The sequence below is a fragment of the Artemia franciscana genome, chromosome 8 (genome assembly GCF_032884065.1).
Source record: "Artemia franciscana chromosome 8, ASM3288406v1, whole genome shotgun sequence".
Taxonomy (NCBI): Eukaryota; Metazoa; Arthropoda; class Branchiopoda; order Anostraca; family Artemiidae; genus Artemia; species Artemia franciscana.
Window position 1 is genome coordinate 11,721,851 of NC_088870.1, and position 21,499 is coordinate 11,743,349.

Below are 21,499 nucleotides of genomic sequence, written 5' to 3' on the forward strand. Positions count from 1 at the left end.
ACAAAATTGAAAGTTCTAGTTGTCTTTTCAAGTATCCAAAAAATCAGAGGGCAACTAGGCTTCCTCCCCAGCTCTTTTTCACAAAATAATTCGATCAAAACTACAAGAAAGCCATTTAGCCAAAAAAAAAATATATGCAAATTACGTTTTAATTATTCCTCTGCGGAGAGCCAAAATCAAAACATGCATTGATTCAAAAACATTCAAAATTAAATTAAAAAAAACGAGTTTTTTTAACTAAAAGTAAGGAGCGACATTAAAATCAAAACCAACAGAAATTACTTCGTATATAAAAGGGGCTGCTTTTTCCTCAACGCCCCGCTCTTTACGCTAAGTTTAACTCTTTCTCTCAACTTTTCTTTTTAAAACAGTAAAAAACTAATAATTAGCGTGGGAGGGGGCCTAGGTGCCCTCAAATTTTTGGTCACTTAAAAAGGGCACTACATCTTTCCATTTCCGTTAGAATGAGCCCTGTCGCAACATTCTAGGACCACTGGGTCGATACGATCACCCCTGGAAAAAAAACAAAAAAAAACAACAAAAAAAACAAACAAACAAATAAACACGCATCCGTGATCTGCCTTCTGGCTAAAAATTCAAAATTCCACTCTTTTGTAGATAGGAGCTTGAAACTTCTATAATAGGGTTCTCTGTTACACTGAATCTGATGATGTGATTTTCGTTAAGATTCCATGACTTGTAGGATGTGTTTCCCCCTATTTTCTAAAATAAGGCAAATTTTCTCAGGCTCATAACTTTCGATGGGTAAGACTAAACTTGACGAAACTTATATATTTAAAATCAGCATTAAAATGCGGTTCTTTTGATTTAGCTATTGGTATCAAAATTCCATTTTTTAGAGTTTTGGTTACTATTGAGCTGGGTCACTCCTTAATCAAACAGTTCGTTACCACGAACTGTTTGATTATAGGTGAATGGTTAACAAGGCGTATATTAGACCTTAAGTTTTTAACCACATTTTTGCAGATAGGAGGATGAAATTTTTGCAATAGGGTTCTCTGATACGCTGAATACGATGGTGTAATTTTCGTTAAGATTCTATGACTTTTATGACTCTATTTTCCAAAATAAGGCAAATTTTCTTAGGCTAGTAACTTTTGATGAAAAAGACTAAATTTGATGAAACTTAAATATTTAAAATCAGCAGGAAAATTTGATTCTTTTGATGTATCTTTTAGCATCAAAATTCCGTTTTTTAGAGTTTCGCTTACTATTGAGCCCGGTCGCTCCTTACTACAGTTCGTTACCACGAACTGTTTGAAAAGTGTGTACACTTAACAATTTTGTTTAGAACACGAGGGATATTTTCTATTCAAAAATAGTTATTCTGTTTAAATCCTACTGCACTGCGCGTAATATTCTGACTCATATCAAACAGTTCGTGGTAACGAACTGTAGTAAGGAGCGATCCGATTCAATAGTAACCAAAACTCTAAAAAATTGAATTTTGATATCAATAGCTACATCAAAAGAATCGCATTTTAATGCTGATTTTAAATATATAAGTTTCATCAAGTTTAGTCTTACCCATCAAAAGTTACGAGCCTGGGAAAATTTGCCTTATTTAGGAAAATAGGGGGAAACACCCCCTAAAAGTCGTAGGATCTTAACGAAAATGACACCATCAGATTCAGCGTATCAGAGAACCCTACTGTAGAAGTTTCAAGCTCCTATCTACAAAAATGTGGAATTTTGCATTTTTTGCCAGAAGACAAATCACGGGTGCGTGTTTATTTGTTTGTTTTTTTTTTTTTTTTTTTTTTTTTTTCCCAGGGGTCATCGTATCGACCAAGTGGTCCTAGAATGTCGCAAGAGGGCTCATTCTAACGGAAATGAAAAGTTCTAGTGCCCTTTTTAAGTGACCAAAAAAATTGGAGGGCATCTAGGCCCCCTCCCACGCTCATTTTTTTCCCAAAGTCAACAGATCAAAATTTTGAGATAGCCATTTTGTTCAGCATAGTCGAAAATCATAATAACTATGTCTTTGGGGTGACTTACTCCCCCACAGTTCCTGGGGGAGGGGCTGCAAGTTACAAACTTCAACCAGTTTTTACATATAATAATGGTTATTGGGAAGTGTACAGACGTTTTCAGGGGGATTTTTTTGGTTTTGGGGGTAGGGTTGAGGGAGGGGGCTATGTGGGAGGATCTTTCCTTGGAGAAATATGCCATGGGGGAAAAAATTCAATGAAAAGGGCGCAGGACGAATCTGGTCACGTTAGAAAAAACGTCAAATTCAGAGCTTAATATACAATGCTGGGTGTTCGGAGCCTCTCTATTATGGAGTATAATTTGAAAATAACACAACTATACGAGCGATAAAACATATATACCACAACCATAACTCAACTAACGAAAGAACTGCTAAGAGATAACACAACTATAAAGTGAAAACAGGTGAAAACTAACGGGAAAATAAACGAACTAAGAGGTGGAAAGGGCCCAGAGAAAAAATATAATCATTTTTCAATTTTGAGCCTAACTTCCGCAAAGGAGTAATAATGTCAGAAGCCCCGAAATACCGAATTATTTTCTTTTCAAACAGTTCGTGGTAAAGAACTGTAGTAAGGGGCGACCCGGCTCAATAGTAAACGGAACTCTAAAAAACGGAATTTTGATGCTAAAAGATACATCATATGAATCGAATTTTCACGCTGATTCTAAATATATAAGTTCCAATTAATTTAGTCTTTGTCATCAAAAGTTACGAGCCTGAGAAAATTTGCCCTATTTTGGAAAAAAGGGGGAAACATCCCCTAAAAGTCATAGAATCTTAACGAAAATCACACTATCGCATTCGGCATATCAGAGAACTCTATAGCAAAAATTTCAAGCTCCTATCTAAAAAAATGTGGAATTTCATATTTTTTGCCAGAAGACAAATCACGGGTGCGTGTTTATTTGTTTGTTTGTTGTTGTTTTTTTCTTTTCCCAGGGGTCATCGTATCGACAAGGTGGTCTTAGAGTGTCGCAAGAGGGCTCATTCTTACGGAAATGAAAAGTTCTAGTGCCCTTTTCAGTGATAAAAAAATTGGAGGGCAAATAGGCCCCCTCCCACGCTAATTTTTTTCCAAAAGTCAACAGATTAAAATTTTAAGATAGCCATTTTGTTCCGCATAGTCGAAAACCATAATAGTTATGTCTTTGGGAATGACTTACTCCCCCACAATTCCTGGGGGAGGGGCTGCAAGTTACAAACTTTGACCAGTTTTTACATATAGTAATGGTTATTGGGAAGTGTACAGACGTTTTAGCAAAAAAAAAAATTAATATACTAATTTCATTTCAATAATTTATGTGCGGAGAGCCAAAATCAAACATGTATTAATTCAAAAACGTTCAGAAATTAAATAAAAAAAAACTAGTTTTTTTAACTGAAAGTAAGGAGCGACATTAAAACTTAAAACGAACAGAAATTACTCCGTATATGAAATGGGTTGTCCCCTCCGCAGTCCCTCGCTCTTTAAGCTAAAGTTTGACTCTTTGCCACAATTCTACTTTTTAAAACAATTAAAAACTTTAGCGTAAAGAGCGAGGGACTGCGGAGGGGACAACCCATTTCATATACGGAGTAATTTCTGTTCGTTTTAAGTTTTAATGTCGCTCCTTACTTTCAGTTAAAAAAACTAGTTTTTTTTTTATTTAATAATCTACTAGCTACTAGTATTCAGATCTCTTCACCTCAGCTTACTACTAAAGTTATCACCAATTAAGATGTGCTGACCAAATTGAAACCAATTAAGAAAAGTGTTGTGATTACAATAAAAACTCTCTTCCAACTGTGACTGCCAGTGAGCAATTCCATTGTTTTAGATACCACTTTTGATGCATCTGTATTATTTATCATACAGTATGTCACCCTTGTTTATCTACAAAGCTAATCAGCAATCATTTGAAAGCCATTTTTAGGCAGGGGAGGGGTTTGATACACTCCCTAAAAGAAAATACTGCATACCTTGTCTGACATTATTAATATTTATATATTATCACACCAAATATAGTACTCTGATATAAAAATTACCAGTAATGCCATCTCCTAGCTCTATTACAACTACATTAATAAAGAGTTGATATTGATTCGCAAGATTGTGGGTATACTGATTGGCAAGATATTATAAGACCGTGTGAAATTATTTGTTTCAATTTACTTCTAATAAGAGGCGGTTTCAGAGGAGGGGCACTTGCCCCAGCGCAGAAATTTTAGAGGCGCAAAATTTTTTGAAAGTTTATTTTTATTAAAATAAAGTAGATTTGGCATTAAGTATAAGCAAATTGAATCCGAAATCTTCATTTTTTCCAATATCTTCCCATACAAAGTAAGAAAAATCAAATTTAAATTTTGTTAATAGATAATAGTTTTGTTGGAATTTGGCCAAAAAATTTTCGGAAAACAGGAGGAGGGCAATACAGATTTTGTACTGGGCACAGGAGAAGCCAAAACAGTCACTGCTTCTCATGGAACAAAGATAAACATAATAGTGTTAAGTGTGAACCAACAGTGACTAGTATTTCCTCTTTAGAGGTTTAAGCCTCATTCTGGGATTCTTTTACGGCCCCTTTACGGTCCTCTTAGATGCTTGCACACTATTCTGTTTCAAGGAAGAGAGTAGAGCAAAAAAAATGAAAAAATGGGTGACTTGTATAAAAATATATAGGAACAATAATGAAGGTCTTGGGATTCAGGAGAGGGGCCCAGGGCCCAGGCCTCCTTCCCTCTGTATATGTGTCTGACCTATGTATAGGAACTTCGTTTTCTACCAAACATAGTTCGTTTTTTTTTCTCAGTCTACAGGATTTAGTTTTTTGGGGTGTAGGGGGAGGGGTAACAATAAATATGTATAAAAATGAAAGAATAATAATTGACATTTTAGGATTCTAAGGGGAGTAGCGCAAAACTAAGGCCCTTTACCTTCTGCCTATGTATATGTTCTAATTTTAACATTTTTGTATTTATTAGTAACAAACGATCTTAAAGACTTATCCAACGTAAACCTACATTGCTCTGTGGTGGCCCCTGTAGCTTTCTAAGAAAAGCCAAGTGAAATGCTGATAAGCTCTTAATAACACACACCATGTACACTCCTACTTACAGCTAATCAACTATCATTTGAACACCTTTTTGCAATTGGAAACACATCGTTGTAAAATTCAACTGTAGTAATTAGATATTTTTTTTGTTTTTATCGGTGCTTTTGCTGTGATCAGAACTAATCAATCAAATTGTTTTTATCCTCAAGATAGTTAAGATTTTGCAGCCGAACCTTGCTATGTAGACATAAACGTTTGCCCTCGGGGATTTTCTGAGGATGTACAGATCGCAAAAGAAATTCTGCGTGGGCTAAATGCCATGACTATGGTCATAACTTAGTTTATTCTGATTGATTACAACTCATGGCTCGTAATATAGTGGCCGCATAGTTAGACACTTGTGTAGGCTTTAGTAGGTCATAAATTTAAAACAAAGACAATCATGGAAAACAACTTCATGAGGATTTCTTCTGGTTTGATAAAGTGAGATTTTCTCAGAGAACAAAAAAAAATATTATTAATTCTTTACTCTGCCCCATCTACGAGAATCCGAGATAGGTACGTTTGACAATGTTTTATACGTTGTGCCTTTCTGGAGAATTCTTTAGAAATCTGAAATTAAGCAATTTCGGCCCTAGGCTTTAGTAGGCCGTAAGTTGAAAACAAAGGGAATCTTGCAAAATACCTTTTACGAAGTTTTCTTCTAATTAAATAAAAAGAAATTTTCTCAGAGTGAAAATAAGGGCAATATTAAGACCTAAGCTGTGAAATAAATTACATGAATCAATGAAATAAACAAATGAAATAAAACATATTTCATGTCAGTTAAGCCCGAATGTCGTAAGTTATGTTTTTCGGAAATTCGCCAATCTATGGGGCTTAAAATGGCCGAGTATGTCTATCAATAGAAGATCGTATCTACGTGAGGTACGATACAGTTACCACTTCCAGCTGAGTTAAAGGACTATCCGATAAATTAACAAAAATCTTCGCTTTAATATGTTAGCATTTTGGCAAACAACCTCCTTTCCGGTCTTTGATTTTAGATCATATGATCACATGAGTAGGCTATATGATAATATTTCTTATACAAAACAATAGATTTTTTTGCTTAATATATTTTTTCTGGATGATAATCAAATTTTACATGCTTATTGACCCGTGGCAATTCTGGGGTTCAAGAACTGCCATGCAACGCCCCGCTCTTTACACTAAAGTTTGACTTTCTCAACTCTACTTTTTAAACAGTAACATTTTAGCGCAAAGAGGTGGGGCGTTGAGGAGGGAACAGTCCCTTTCATATACGGAGTAATTTCTGTTCGGTTTAAGTTTTAATATCGCTCCTTACTTTCAGTTTCTGTTCATTTTAAGTTTTAGTGTCACTCCTTACTTTCAGATAAAACAACTGGTTTTTTAAAATTAATATGTGAATAAGATAGATAGGTGTTATATTTTTCGCATAGAAAGAACTATTTTTGTATAGAAAATCCTTCGCCCCTTAATGGAAATTCTCTTCCCCCATGACAAATTCCTCCATGGAAGGATCCCCCCACGTAACCTTCTCCCCTCAATCCCCCCCAACCAACCAATACCCCTAAAAACGTGTGTACACTTCCCAATAACCATTACTATATGTAAACACTCGTCAAAGTTTGTAACTTGAAGCCCCTCCCACGGGGACTGTTGGGGAGTAAGTCGTCCCCAAAGACATAGTTATTAGGTTTTTCGACCATGCAGAATAAAATGGCAAAGGGGATATATTTTTTAAAGTTTGTATTGTAATCCGTTCACTTAAAATGCATAGATTGTAAGAAATGAAAACTCGGAAACTTTTCGTTTTTTATTGGCCCCAAATTTGATGCGGTAACAATTGGTAATTATAACGACAGGTAAAAAGGATGCGATTATTTGTCGTTCATTTCTGACATAGGATTAAGAACTAATGTCCTTGTTCGGAACTAAGATTAAGAAATAACGTAAAAAACAATGAAAATAAACCTCTTTTTCATACGCGAAAGCATAGGACACATAATCTTTCTTTTTTCTCTCTTTGGAAGTTAAACTTGAATTTATCTAACAACTCAAATCTAAAAAACTGTTAGAGAACCGCAGTATTCAAAATCTAGATAAAGCAACAAAGCTATGCTTAAACTATTATTCTTATAACATTGATAGAGCGTCCAGGCTTTGCAAATAGTCCCTACATTTAACCTTTTCTTAGTATTTTTTTTTCTCTCTTGAGCTCCTCTTGGCCCCACTAACTGCATTTTTCAAGTTTTTGTTCCAAGCTCGTAGTTTTTTTTTAATTTCCAACCCAGTTAATGCATTACGTTTCTACGGATTGTTAGCTAACCATTTTTGTTTACTAGGAATACTGTTTCCGCCGTCCTAACAAAAAGTGTTAGCCAACACTTCACGGTGGCAAAGAGACTTATGTTTCGTACAAAATACCACCCAGATAGACGTCAGCACAGTCTTAATAATCATAATTATTAGCACACCATACTATATCTGAGAAAGTTTTGAATTTAAAATTATAAACCGTTTGTCAGAGAGTTTGGTCAAAGAGAAAAAGAAAGGTTCCTTTCCAGCAACTTCATGGTAAAAAGTTTACTTCAGCCTGTCAAACCTATGACGCATTTTCAAAGCTAATCACGTATTTTTTGTTCTGCAGAAACAAACAAATCCACATTTTAAAAACACGTTTGGTTTTAAAAATCCCATGTGACAAATTTTGGGTCAGCAAAAAGAATGAATACGTGAATTTCATTTGATTTTTTCTTTTTCGGAAAAATTTCAAGTCGGTAGAAACAACGAGAATTTTTCGAGCCACAAGATTGTTCTAAGGCCCAGTGTAAATATTAAACAGTAGCGAAAATTGTATACACTCCATTAAAAATTTTTGGGACACATCAGTCGAACACTTTTCTTCATTACTCCGCCTTCGCGCACGAGCAATGAAGCATTTTAAGCGCACTACGATGGGATCATTGGAGATTCTTAAGCTATTGTAACTTCGGTTACTTCCCTTTCCGCGCGCTGTTATGTGTCCCACTTTGGAACCAAATTTTCGCTATTATTTAATATTTATAATGTTTTCAAAAGTAAACTCCCTATTTTTCGTATCTACACATCGGAATTCTCTGCCTTTCAGAATTGCGCCATACCCTTTATGTTACTCGCGGAAATAGTATAAAATTAAATTTTGATGCGCAAAGTTAGTTTATCTTAGAGGCTCATACATTTTTTAATAACTATTTGTTTGTAGCAGTTTAAACCCAAAGTAGATTTTTTTTGGGGGGGATCTCTCATAAAATTACGTCTTTTAACATAGTGCTTTTTGAATTCCCATAGTGGCATTACTCTACTAATCACTTGTTATTACATCTAGGGCACAAATAGGATACATTCCTTTAAAGATTGTGTTGTAATCTGTTCATTTAAAACACATAGATCGTAAGGAGTGACTCAGAAACTTTTCGTTTTTTACTGGCCCCAAATTTGATGTGGCAACAATTGGCAATTATAACGACGGGTGAAAAAGGTGCGATTATCTTGCTTTCATTTCTGACACAGGATTAAGAGCTAATGTTCTTGTTCTGAAATAAGATTAGGAAATAACGTAAAAAAAAGGATTAAGATAAACCTCTTTTTCATACACGACAGCATAGGACACATAATCTTTCTTTTTTCTCTCTTTGGTAGTTTAGAACTATTTCGTTTTACATATTGATTAAAAAGTTTGTTTATTTTCAATTTATACTTATGAATGCTTGGAGAATTATTGCATGCTTCCATTTAATAAGAATTCAGAGATGAAACACCAATTTCCAGCAAGGGAGGTAATTTTAATACGTATTTTTTATACTGTGTGAAATGTAAATCTTTCATTTTATTTCTATGCAAAAAATATACACCTATCTATCCTATATACTATCCTATATCTCTCCTATACACCTATCTATCCTAATATGGACAATATTCTATGCAATATGTGGTATAGAATTTTAGAAGTCAAAAGTTCCCGATGTGACCTTGAAATTCATATAACATTCGACTTATATCAAACTCTTACGATTGCAACCAACATCTTCACCGTGCTAAAAACGAAGACTAAAAATCTTACTTGTGATATTTAGAGATACGAGATTCATGTCCACCGATGTCATAACTCGGCCAACGGTCTTGTCGTGTTCTTGGCTGAGAATGTGATCGAGGTCTAGGGTAGGTTTGGTTCCAAATGGGGTCCTGCACTGACCCAGAATTTCCCATAGCTTAGTCTGAAACAACAGTAAAGTCAACATTAAACTGGTTTAACTACTTCATTCTATGGTGTGTCAAACAAGGGTGCCACCTGTGCTATTGTGTGCAACGTAGAGCTATTTCAGCATTGTTTATTATGTGTAGCACTGTACCATGTGCTCAGGGTTGCTAAATTTGCGCAAAAGTGCTATGTTAGCACAATTACAGTATATATTTTGAATGTAGCACTGAAAATCACTGTGTAGCATTAAAATTTGCACAATTGGAGCACTTTAGAAATTGACCATGGTGGCAAGGCTGATTTTAAAAGGAGGTGCCTGAAAGCTACATTCACACTCAGTACGTACTTTTATATGCTAGGTGGTTAACTTGTGTTACCTTAATATTACCTTTCACACTTAAACAAGTCTTTTCACGCTAGGGTGACGCAAAAAAAGATAAAATAATCGATTTCATCATTTAAGGTCACCACAATCATCATAAGCAAACTATTCAAAAACTAATAACTTGGAATGGAGATTCAAGATCTGATCAAGCGTGAAAAGCTTTGTCGGGGAATTTTATTTTAAAAATCCATTATTTGCTTATCTGTGAATACCAAGTTGTTGATGGTGTGTTGAAGTTTTCCATAATGTAACAAAAACTTGCGTAAAGTAAAATAAACAAAACTTGAGGCTTAGTACTGCCTATGTTACGGACGAAGCCTGCCCCATAAGATTAGACAACGTAAAAACGAAATTAGAATTATGTTAGCTTGAACGGTTTCGCGGCGTAGTATGAAAAAACAACATAATATATCCAAGCGAACTTTGCCTAAAGAAAGGTCAAGCTGTTATGGTGCATGTTCCTAGCCTAGTCCATCTCTTGCGAATGAGAACAAGTCCACTATACACATTGTTGAAGAATTAAAAAAAAAAGAAATTGGGGGTTCAATTGTAAAAAAAAGTAATTACTCAAATAATTTTCTTTCTTTTTACTGGCTTAGAAGTCTATCATAAAAGGGTTAATCATGCTTTAAAAATGGTGGAGTTATTTGTCTATTCAGAAAATACAAAACGTCTATTATTGCTTTAGGACGCTAAAAGGTTGTACATTAACCTTTTGGGGCCCTAAAATTAAAATTAATTACAATTAATTAATTAATAACTAACGGCGTAGTCTGAAAAAAACCCTCCTAAATGTGAAATTTGTCGAAATGTTACGAGTTAATTTAAATACAAAAAAACTTTAGCGCAAAGAGCGAGGTATTTTGGAAGGGGCGACCCCCCACTCATGTACATAATAATTTTTGTTTGATTTAAGTTTTGATGCTGCTCCTTACTTTTTTAGTGGCAACAATTGTTTTTTTTATTTACTTTGTACGTATAAAGTCTCAATTACACGGATCGAGTTAGCAAAATAATATAGCAGTTAGGTATACACGAAATTTATCACTTGCTCAGTAGCCACAGGCTGGCGTGTGGAAACCAATCGTCTCCGCTAGAACCAGATCCGCCGACATGCTCAAGACCAATACTACTAGAAATTTGTGCAGAAGCTTATGTGGAGCACACGTGGCCACTTTAAAAGACAGTTCACTCAAAAACTTGCGGTGGTTTGTTAAGTCGCTGGCATTTCAACTCTTTCCAGTGCATTTTACACTACAATAATAACAACCAAGAAGATGTTTTCTCGTTTTTGATTTGAAAACTAAGATGCAAGACGTTTGACAGGAAAACCATGTTATTTCAAGCAATTACAATTAAATGAGCGGTATCGTTTTGAAGTAATGTAATAACAAAGTTGAAAGTTTATCATGTTTTGTGTGTGTTACAGCATTCATTTTTGAGTCACTGAAAAAAGTCAAACTGAGTGGAACACTGAAGAGGGCCTTCATATGTTGGATAATTTCTGGACTTTTAGAAATGTAACGTGGCTATATAATTTCGCTTTAAAATACTTGTTTTAAAGCGAAATTTGACTTTCGACCCTGTCCTTTAAAAAAATCAAATTTTTTTGACACAGTGCTCAGATCTTTAAAACTGTCATTTTCCATCAAGAGTATTCAATTGCGTAACAAAAGGGAATCTGTGAAACACCTGCATTCATGTTGCACGCTTAGCTGAAACACATTCTTTCAAAGATAGGTTAGTGGAGAGAGGTTAGTATTCATCTGAAGGGCCTCGCATGGAGATTCAGATAATGTAGGTGAAAATGCCCGCCTTAATATTTCAACCCCTATCCCCGCAACACACAAAGAAGGTTCAGTGACCTATTTACTAGTAGATGGAACGCAATAATACGCATGCTTTAGTATTACCCACGAAGGGTGTATAGTAACCGTTCATTTTGTATGGGCCGTATGTGTTTAAGGAGGAATGTACCACCGCGCGGTAGTTGGCCACCATGGCCACACATGGCCTCTAAATTAGGTCATGTCGAAGCCATACATGGCCTCGAAATTAGAAGACAATAAGAAGAGCTTTTCGATAATCAAGAATGATTGGCTACCCAGAATTTGAGCTCCATAGGAATTGAGCCCTATTTGGGCAGAAACTTTAACTTTTCGGCACAAATTTGTATTCCTTTGGTACATGATCTCTTTCATTAAAATGATGATAATAGTAAAACAAGAAAAAAAAGACTTTTTAATGCTACCCATTTACAAAAGGCGGAGGCTGCAAGGTTCATGTACTGAGTAGGCAATCGAGATCCCTATGATGTACTTTCGTTTCAATCCAACGCCATTTTCGTGGGGTTTCACGCAATTTTTCAAAATTACCCTAAATTTGTTTTCAAAATAATGTTTTACAGAAGATTAAACAAAATAATAGTTATCATTCCCGAATCAGCTCATGCTAATTTTTTCTCACAAGACAGTTTTTTTAAGGCGTTTTTAAACTTTTAGTTTCTATGAATTGTGGATCGTACTTTACTGGGCTGCAGCTATCGTTGCCACCACTGCTGTTTTAATTTTAAAGAAAAGGGTGCTAGAACTTTAAATTTCAATTTGAACGACTCATCTCCCAATATTTGACGGCCACTGGCTCGACAAGACCACAATTACAACTAAGTCATTTGAAAAAAAAAAAAAAAAAAAAACGACGCATGCTTGCTAAAAATGCGACATGCAGATTAATAATTCTCTTATAAGTTCTTTTCTTTCTAGTCACGGAAGGTCTAAAACAAGAAAACAAGATAAGGAGAGGATGCAATGTCGTAGAGAAAGAATTATTCTGCTTGTACAATTGAGGGTATAAATGAACCAAAGTAGTAAAATCACTAAGATTTTAGGAAAGTACACAGTCTATCACGTTTTGCATGCTTCATGATACAACTCAAGCACGAAAATCGTGTTTTTTTTTAGCAATCCAACTGGGTTAAACGAAAAACTAGATGTCATCAATTTGTTTGGAAAAACAAGGTAAAATAATATTTAATGGAAAGGAAAAACTTTAAAGGAAAAACTTTAATATAATACTTTACTAAAAACTTTAATATAGAATACTTTATAACATTTTAATATGAAACTTTAATATAAATATCTTAAAGGAAATACTTTTTTTGTTTCTGTTTTGGCCTTAGTTGGTTTAGCGCTGTTTGCAACACAGCCCTTGATAATGAACAGAGAAATAATACAGACAAACATAAAACAATTATAGACAGACACAATATATGAACATAGACACAAACATAGATACAATAAACATAGACACATGCCAAAAAAGGAAACGAAAAGAAGATACAAAAATAATGTTTGTTGTCACCAGTATATTGAATGGCAAGCAGGGGCATAATTTGCTATGAAGAAGGGGGCAAGTGCATCCTAGACTCCAGTTTTCCCCCTTCCTTAGCTGAAACTAAACGTCTTCAAAAATCTTATCAAAACTAAGATAGGCTACATAATTCAAGTATCCACGGAAAAAGATTAATTTTCTTTAGTATTCCTCTGCCTTTATGGTATTATATCGCTCATTTTTCACTTTTCACTTTCATTTTTACTTAACTTCAGAAAATCGGCTCCAACTCCCCCCCAGGATTTTGACAAAATTGCGGCACAGACGACAAGGCTCATCAAGAAGAAAGTTATAGGCTATCCTCTAATAAATTAAATTAAAAAAAAACAAGTTTTTTTTTTTAACTGAAAGTAAGGAGCGACAGTAAAACTTAAAACGAACAGAAATTATTCCTTATATGAAAGAGACTGTTCCCTCCTCAACGCCCCTCTCTTTACGCTAAAGCTTAACTCTTTCTCTCAACTCTAATTTTTAAAACAGTAAGAACAGTTTTAAAAAGTTAAGATTCTATGACTTCTAAGGGGTGTTTTCCCCTATTTTCTGAAATAAGCAAATTTTCTCCGGCTCGTAACTTTTGATGGGTAAGATTAAACTTGATGAAACTTGTATATTTAAAATCAGCATCAAAATGCGATTCTTTTGATGTAACTATGGGTATCAAAATTCCGTTTGTTAGAGTTTCGGTTACTATTGAGCCGGGTCGCTCCTTACTACAGTTCGTTACCACGAACTGTTTGATAGATATTATTATGTCATCCGATCAGCATTCTAATGTGAAATAACTTTTTGCACAAAACCGTGTGAAACAAAACAATAGTTAACAGGTCATTATTAAAATAGAAACCCCCCACTTTTCGCAGGGCCTCTTAAAACCTTACTGGCACCCCTTTCAAAGTATTAAAAGCAGGACCCCCAGGGGCCAGTTGCAGAATCAATCGGGGATCTTTATACCCTCTTAATGAGAGATTTGAAGCATATTCAATGGTTGTTTTATACAACACATTCCCTATATTCATGGATTATATCTACTTTTACCGTCGTTTGTCAACCCAATGCGGCAAACACGCAGAAATATATTACTGTCAAAATACCTGCAAGAGGAGACTTCTGGAATATAATACTTGAAGAGCACTTTTGTGAGACATTGCACCTCCATTTAGAATGGTCTCCAGATCACAGCTTAGATACCAATACAGTTACGAAAATTCGATTTATTTTTGGGACACAGTGTGCGGCAGCGATGCTAGTGGCTGGAGACAGGAAACTGGCAGCACAGCTTAGATACCAATATTGGTATCTAAGCTGTGTATGCAACAAAACAAAAGTGCGTTCCCACCTATGGTGTTGTAGTACGATCTACGCGTCGGAGCGCGGGCTTGGAGGAGGCGCCAAGTTCAGAGCTCTGTACCAAAAGCTTCTCGTGGGCAAGATAGGAGTTTTCATAACCGTATATTGGTATCTAAGCTGTGCTCCAGATATACATTATCCCTGAATATCCATCTGTTGGTTCTTTTAAAAGGAACTTAAAGAGATACAGCTCTAAGGAGAAAATGTAGTTAAATGGTTGATCAACGACATATCTGGTCCTAAGTTTTTAGCAGTCAGGTACCATGAACTTCGTCATAAAACATCAAAGTCCATTCTTTGAATTTTTAAATTAGCGATGTCCCAAAATAGATGAAATTCAATATTTTGAAAGTGTATAAGCAAATTTCTAATTCGGGCATTCCTGATGCATTCCAGGGTTGTGGAAGGTCTATAAAAAGACATTCAATTTTAACTGCAAATGCGAATTAAGTTTGACTGCCCTTGTTTCAATATGTATTGCCCGATTATACTATAATTTCAAGAATTACACACTTTAAAATTCATTCTGAATAATTATAATGATTTCAGATTCTATTTCTGTTCTATTATATTTGACTTATTTAAAGATATATATTTCCAACAGAAAATTGCATTTAATAATAAATCTCCCTACAATACAATAGTTAACTTTACCTCCTGGCTTCAGTGAAGTAAAATTGCAACAATGTAGCTAACTGTAAGACTGGTTTTACAAAACGAAAAATTTTTTGAATTTAAAGATGATGCCTATGAATAAAGATACAAAAAAGTAGACAACATGAATAATTCCTAAACCATGTCATAAAGTAGTCATACAATGAAATTAAAAGATAAAATTATTTTTAGTCATGCTCTAGAAATTTTTCTGCTAACCAACCTTGAAAAATTAACAGTAGATACTTCACGCCGCTAGGATGATTAGAGACACCAAATTGTATTTTTGGAAAAATTAAAATGTATGCTTTTTGGAAATTTGCTGGTATAAATTGACTAAAAACCAACTAAACTCGAACTTAGCCAGATTTAGTTTTTTTCTAAAAATATGGTCGAAAGCCAATTTGTTCGAAGAGTGAAACAATGTTTCACTTAAAAAAGAATCAAAAGTGAGTTAGTGCGCTGTGACTATCACACAAATCTCTATTGTTATAACTAAATTTGTATATAAATTAACAACACATGTACTTTAACACTAGATAGTACGTAAAAATTTAGAAAAAAAGAATAATTTTGATGGGAGAGTCCCTTTCTTGGTCCGATATCAGTTTTTATCGCCTTCGTAGTAGGATGATTCTAAAGCGAGTTGCAGCAATAACATTGAAAATGTTCGCAGCTCTATTTGCTGTCAGGGTTTACCAAATATAATTGACCTGACTCGTTTAGAGCGTCCGATTCCACATACAATTGAACTAACTCGTTTAGAGCGTCCAATTCCACGTACAATTGGACTGACTCGTTTAGAGCGTCTGATTCCACGTACAATTGAACTAACTCGTTTAGAGCGTCCAATTCCACGTACAATTGACCTGACTCGTTCAGAGCGTCCAATTCCACGTACAATTGAACTGACTCGTTTAGAGCATCCGATTCCACGTACAATTGAACCGACTCGTTTAGAGCGTCCGATTCCACGTGCAATTGAACTGACTCGTTTAGAGCGTCCGAGTCCACGTACAATTGAACTAACTCGTATAGAGCGTCCGATTCCACATACAATTGAACTGACTCGTTTAGAACGTCCGATTCCACGCACAATTGAACCGACTCGTTTAGAGCGTCCGATTCCACGTACAATTGAATTGACTCGTTTAGGGCGTCCGTAGTAATGGAACTGGGAGCCCTCATCCTCGCTATATCAGCATCAGAAGATAGTTTTTCCAGCAGTACTTTGTTGTTACTCTTCTTGTATTGCTACAGTCTTCAGCACCCCTGGTCGAACTGCCCGGCTAAATCGGCTAAGTTAGGCTTCTCTGTCGGAACTCTTAATATTTGTTTGAACAGTGTCATTTTTTTTTCGAAGTCTTCGGTTGAATTTGGAATTACTTAAATTCTGATTTTCTCAGTTACTGAGGTTCCCCGTATTGGTTACTAGTCAAATTAAGTCAAACTCTGGATTGAAACTAATGGCTGTCCCAATGAAGAGCAAACTTTAAATTTGACAATCCCGATCCTGCTTATGATAGTTCAATAATGATAACTCAAAAGACTTACACCACGTAAAATTCCAGGAGAAGCATCAATAAAAAAAAACATGCCATCGTGTATTGCTACTCGTATCAGTAACTGTTTATTGGCAAAAGAGGAAGGTTGTATTTAGCAAGCTAAGATACCAAAAAAAGATTTAGTATCAAAAGCTCCATTTCCACTATTTCTGTATAACAGATTTTGGAAAAAAGTCAAAATTTATAAATACCTATAAAGCTAATTACAAGTAGACAAAATAGACTGACTTAACCGGTAGAACTTAGTTAGTTTAAGGGACGAGTTCTAAATCTTAGAAACAATCTTGTGCAACACGTTTCTAATTACCAAACCCAAATTTTTCTTTGGAGAGAAATTACGGTGCTAGTACCCAACCTCTTCTATAGTCACACGTCTCGACAAAAGCAAAGTTTTGCTTTTTTCATTCACCAATAATATGGTGTCTGGTTAATGCCTCCCACTCGGGAAATTTCCTCGGAAAACTCTATCCGGAATATATCCCTTGGGTAATTGGGTGAGCTGGGCTGTATTAAACTATAGTTATTATGTTTGACAGATCTAAGGAAAGACTGGAGGCATACTTTTTTTTTTATCAGAAAAGATGGAAGCCTTATGAGCCAATTTTTCATATACATACTGAATCTTAGCCAATTATTACAAGATAAATTTATTCGAGAAAAAACTTGTGGTATATTAAACCAAGATCTCACCATTTTGATTTTCGTTTCTGTAGTGCAAGTGTAACATTAAAATCAACGAAGAACATGGACTACTTAAAATATTGGCCATTTTTTTGACAATCGTCACTTGTGTGGACTCAGGTATTTGAAGTTGACAGAACGCACGAGTTTTACTGCTCCAGGGATAAACTTCGAATCATTTTCAGTAATTAGGATGGTCGATCGTCTATTATTCCTTGCAGTTCAGTTCGTTCGCTTCTTACCTTTTTTCACGGCCTATTAAAAATCTTCTTAAAAGGTTCCCTATGACGAATATTTCAAGGCAAGAAGTATAATTAAAAAGTTTTCTAGCTAATATTCTGGAATAATGACCTCTAGGAGAAGAGGTACCAATTTTTCTCTAATCAAGCGTTGGGCAGCCAAGGTGATTTCATGCAATAGACGTGCTATAGCTATTTCAGCTACTGCAACTTGACCTTGAAGGTTCTTGGGGAATAATTGAATTATAATTTAAAGCTAATGGTCTTTCAAATTCAAAAGAATAGGAATGGTAAGGCTGAGCCCTTCAGCCTCTATGATGGGGTCGGTCAATAATCTTAAACTTTTGTCCAGCCGAGTCTGCAGCTCTAAGAACTACGGTCCAAACCTGCCTGACACAAAAGGCCCAAAGACAACCAACCATGGAGGGAAATGTATTCAATAAAATGAAATAGCTCTTAGCTGCTGCGTTGAACTTGACGGCCTTATGCTTCAATGGGTTGTTGCTTTTTGTTCGTCCTCTTCTTAGGCAACTTCCTTTAGAAGCTCAAATATACAGCTTTATGAAGATGTCGTAAACTTTTAGAATCAGCGCTTTATTAAATTATTTTTTTATCGTTGTAGTTCAGTCTTTTGCATGTGAGGTATAAGTTTCTTTTCACAAAGAATGCAAGTTAGTTAATTCATGGAAGTGTCTACTGCTATTTCTACTACTAAAAATTCACCACAGCACCAAGCCGCCTGAGGCCAACACAGCTACGCACTCTCCTCCTCCATCCCAGTCTATTCAAAGCCTCCCTTTTTATAACCTCCCAGGAAGTTCCTATTTCCCTTAAATCTTTCTTTTTGACATCCTCCCACCCCAACCACGGACGAGATTAAAAAAGATACCCCTCTTAGCCTTGAGAGGCCAGTATATCTCAAAATTTCCGATGGTGTTTATGAATAAAGACATGGAAATAAGCAGATAATTGTTTGAATCCCCAGATCATGTTTTGAAGTATTCGCACCACGTATTCGAAGACAAAGGCTCATTATTCTTGGTCATGGTTTGGAAATTCTTCAAAAAGACCGAGGCATGGAATAAGTTAAGGGGTTACACAGTTGTTTTCATTTGCAGACTAGATGCATAGAGAGGGAGGCAGAGGGACTGGTATGTAATTTAAGGCAACTCCAGAGATACATAAGACAGAGCCAGTTGCAGAGTAGGTAGTTTCAGAGGCATGGTTGAACCATAAATTCTTTTACACCCGTGACAGATGGCCTGCAGCCCCTTTGATACAAGTACTATTGTTTCTTTTTTAGCTTTGTAATTAAACCAAGGTGATATCCACGAAGTTAAATAAAACAGATACCGTTATGGCTTTCCTGTATGCATTTTAAAAGAAAATTTTAATTTATTTGTCAAGTTATAGCACAATTTGTCTTTAAGAACAAAAGACTGCCTATTTCAGATAATGGTAAATTCCAAACATAAGTAAATTAGGAATGGTATTAATCTGAATTTTGGCTGAAAACTACTGATATGCCACAATGACCAGTAAGAACTGCAAGTTAGGAACTACTAATCCTTGTGAAAACATAGTCCTTGGCGGGACTGAACTCGACGAGACTCGATTTTTTTGGGCCTGAAATCAAACATTTCGTGGAAACGAACTGTAAGAGGAAACTGTAAGGAGCGACCCGGCTCAATAGTAACCAAAACTCTAAAAAATTGAATTTTGATATCAATAGCTACATCAAAAGAATCGCATTTTAATGCTGATTTTAAATATATAAGTTTCATCAAGTTTAGTCTTACCCATCAAAAGTTACGAGCCTGAGAAAATTTGCCTTATTTAGGAAAGTAGGGGGAAACACCCCCTAAAAGTCGTAGGATCTTAACAAAAATGACACCATCAGTTTCAGCGTATCAGAGAACCCTGCTGTCGAAGTTTCAAGCTCCTATCTACAAAAACGTGGAATTTTGTATTTTTTGCCAGAAGACAAATCACGGGTGCGTGTTTATTTGTTTGTTTGTTTTTGTTTTGTTTTTTTCAGGGGTCATCGTATCGACCAAGTGGTCCTAGAATGTCGCAAGAGGGCTCATTCTAACGGAAATGGAAAGTTCTAGTGCCCTTTTTAAGTGACCAAAAAAATTGGAGGGCATCTAGGCCACCTCTCACGCTCATTTTTTTCCCAAAGTCAACGGATCAAAATTTTGAGATAGCCACTTTGTTCAGCATAGTCAAAAACCATAATAACTATGTCTTTGGGGATGACTTACTCCCCCACAATCACTGGGGGAGGGGCTGCAAGTTACAAACTTTGACCAGTGTTTACATTTAATAATGGTTATTGGGAAGTGTACAGACGTTTTCAGGGGGATATTATTTTGTTTGGGGGTGGGGCTGAGGAGAGGGGGCTATGGTGGAGGATCTTTCCTTGGAGGAATCTGTCACGGGGGAAGAAAAATTCAATGAAAAGGGTGCAGGATTCTCTTGCATTACTATAAGAAAACAATGAAAAATAAACATGAAAACGGTTTTTCAAATGAAAGGAAGAAGTAGCATTGAAACTTAAAACGAACAGAGATTATAACGCATATGAGAGGTTCTAAAAATACTTTAGCATAAAGAGCGAGGTATTTAGGAGGAGATAAATACCTTGCTCTTTATGCTAAAGTATTTTTAGTAATTTCAACTATTTATTTTACGGCCTTTCTGATTCAGGGGTCATTCTTAAAGAATTGGGACAAAACTTACGATTTAGTGTAAAGAGCGAGGTATTAACGAGGGTACAAACCCCCTCGTATACATAATAAAAATATAAGGTTATGAAAGTTTGTTATGTAAGTTAATTCTTAAGTTACGTATATTTTTTACTAATAAAAACGTTCGTTAAAAATTGAAAGTTCTAGTTGCCTTTTTAAGTAACCGAAAAATTGGAGGGCAACTAGGCCTCCTTCTCCACCCCTTATTTATCAAAATCGTCTGATCAAAACTAAGAGAAAGCCATTTAGCCAAAAAAAAAGAATTAATATACAAATTTCATTTTAATAATGAAATTTGAGCCAAAACCAAACATGCATTAATTCAAACACGTTCAGAAATTAAATAAAAAAAAAACTAATTTTTTTAGCTGAAAGTAAGGAGCGACATTAAAACTTAAAACGAACAGAAATTACTCCGTATACGAAATGGGTTGTCCCCTCCGCAATTCCTCGCTCTTTACGCTAAAGTTTGACTCTTTGCCACAATTCTACTTTTTAAAACAATTAAAAGCTTTAGCGTAAAGGCGAGGAATTGCGGAGGGGACAACCCATTTCATATACGGAGTAATTTCTGTTCGTTTTTAGTTTTAATGTCGCTCCTTACTTTCAGCTAAAAAAATTGTTTTTTTTTTTATTTAATTATATACAGGAGCCAAAGGAAACCCGTCAAAAGCCCCTGAGGGATTTAAAAAGAAGACTTAATAGCGTAGAAATCGAAAGCTTGCGGGGGGGGGGGGAAACTGGTGTTTCGCCAAAATTTACTTGGTGTTATAAACAGGTGAAGATAGGTTTGGTTTCACATTTAATTTCTACTTAGGCTTCCCACTGCGTTTTGTAAGAATTTTGATCCAACTGTGAGCAAACTGCTTGTCATTTGAAGGTAACTTTTATTCGTCAAGGACTGGAAAGGAAACTCGGGGTTCTGTCCTACTCTGCGGGATCGATTAAGACCGGTTAGTTCATCTTCTCTTTAGGTGTAGGAGTCCAGATGACTGTATGTGTCAAGTTTTGGAAAAAGAAGGGAAAGGATAAACTAACAGATATTATAAATTTAACGTTTAAAAATTGTTTTTTCCTTTTTCTTAAATATATTTATTATGGTTGAAAGAAATGACAAAACTCGATCGACTGATTGCGGCCCCTCTGACAAGTTCCAAATTCTTAATTTGATTCGG

The 21,499-nt window shown here is 35.5% G+C and overlaps 1 protein-coding gene across 2 annotated transcripts in view; it reads right to left on the reverse strand.

The window, feature by feature from the left end:
* LOC136029981 (uncharacterized) overlaps window positions 1-21,499 on the reverse strand; it is a 170,317-nt gene that overhangs the window by 64,719 nt on the left and 84,099 nt on the right. For both annotated transcript variants that reach the window (XM_065708556.1, XM_065708555.1), the window contains one exon: window positions 9,176-9,329. In XM_065708556.1, coding sequence (XP_065564628.1) covers window positions 9,176-9,321 — 146 coding nt within the window. In that variant the 5' untranslated portion in view covers window positions 9,322-9,329. The remainder of the gene's footprint in view (window positions 1-9,175; window positions 9,330-21,499) is intronic.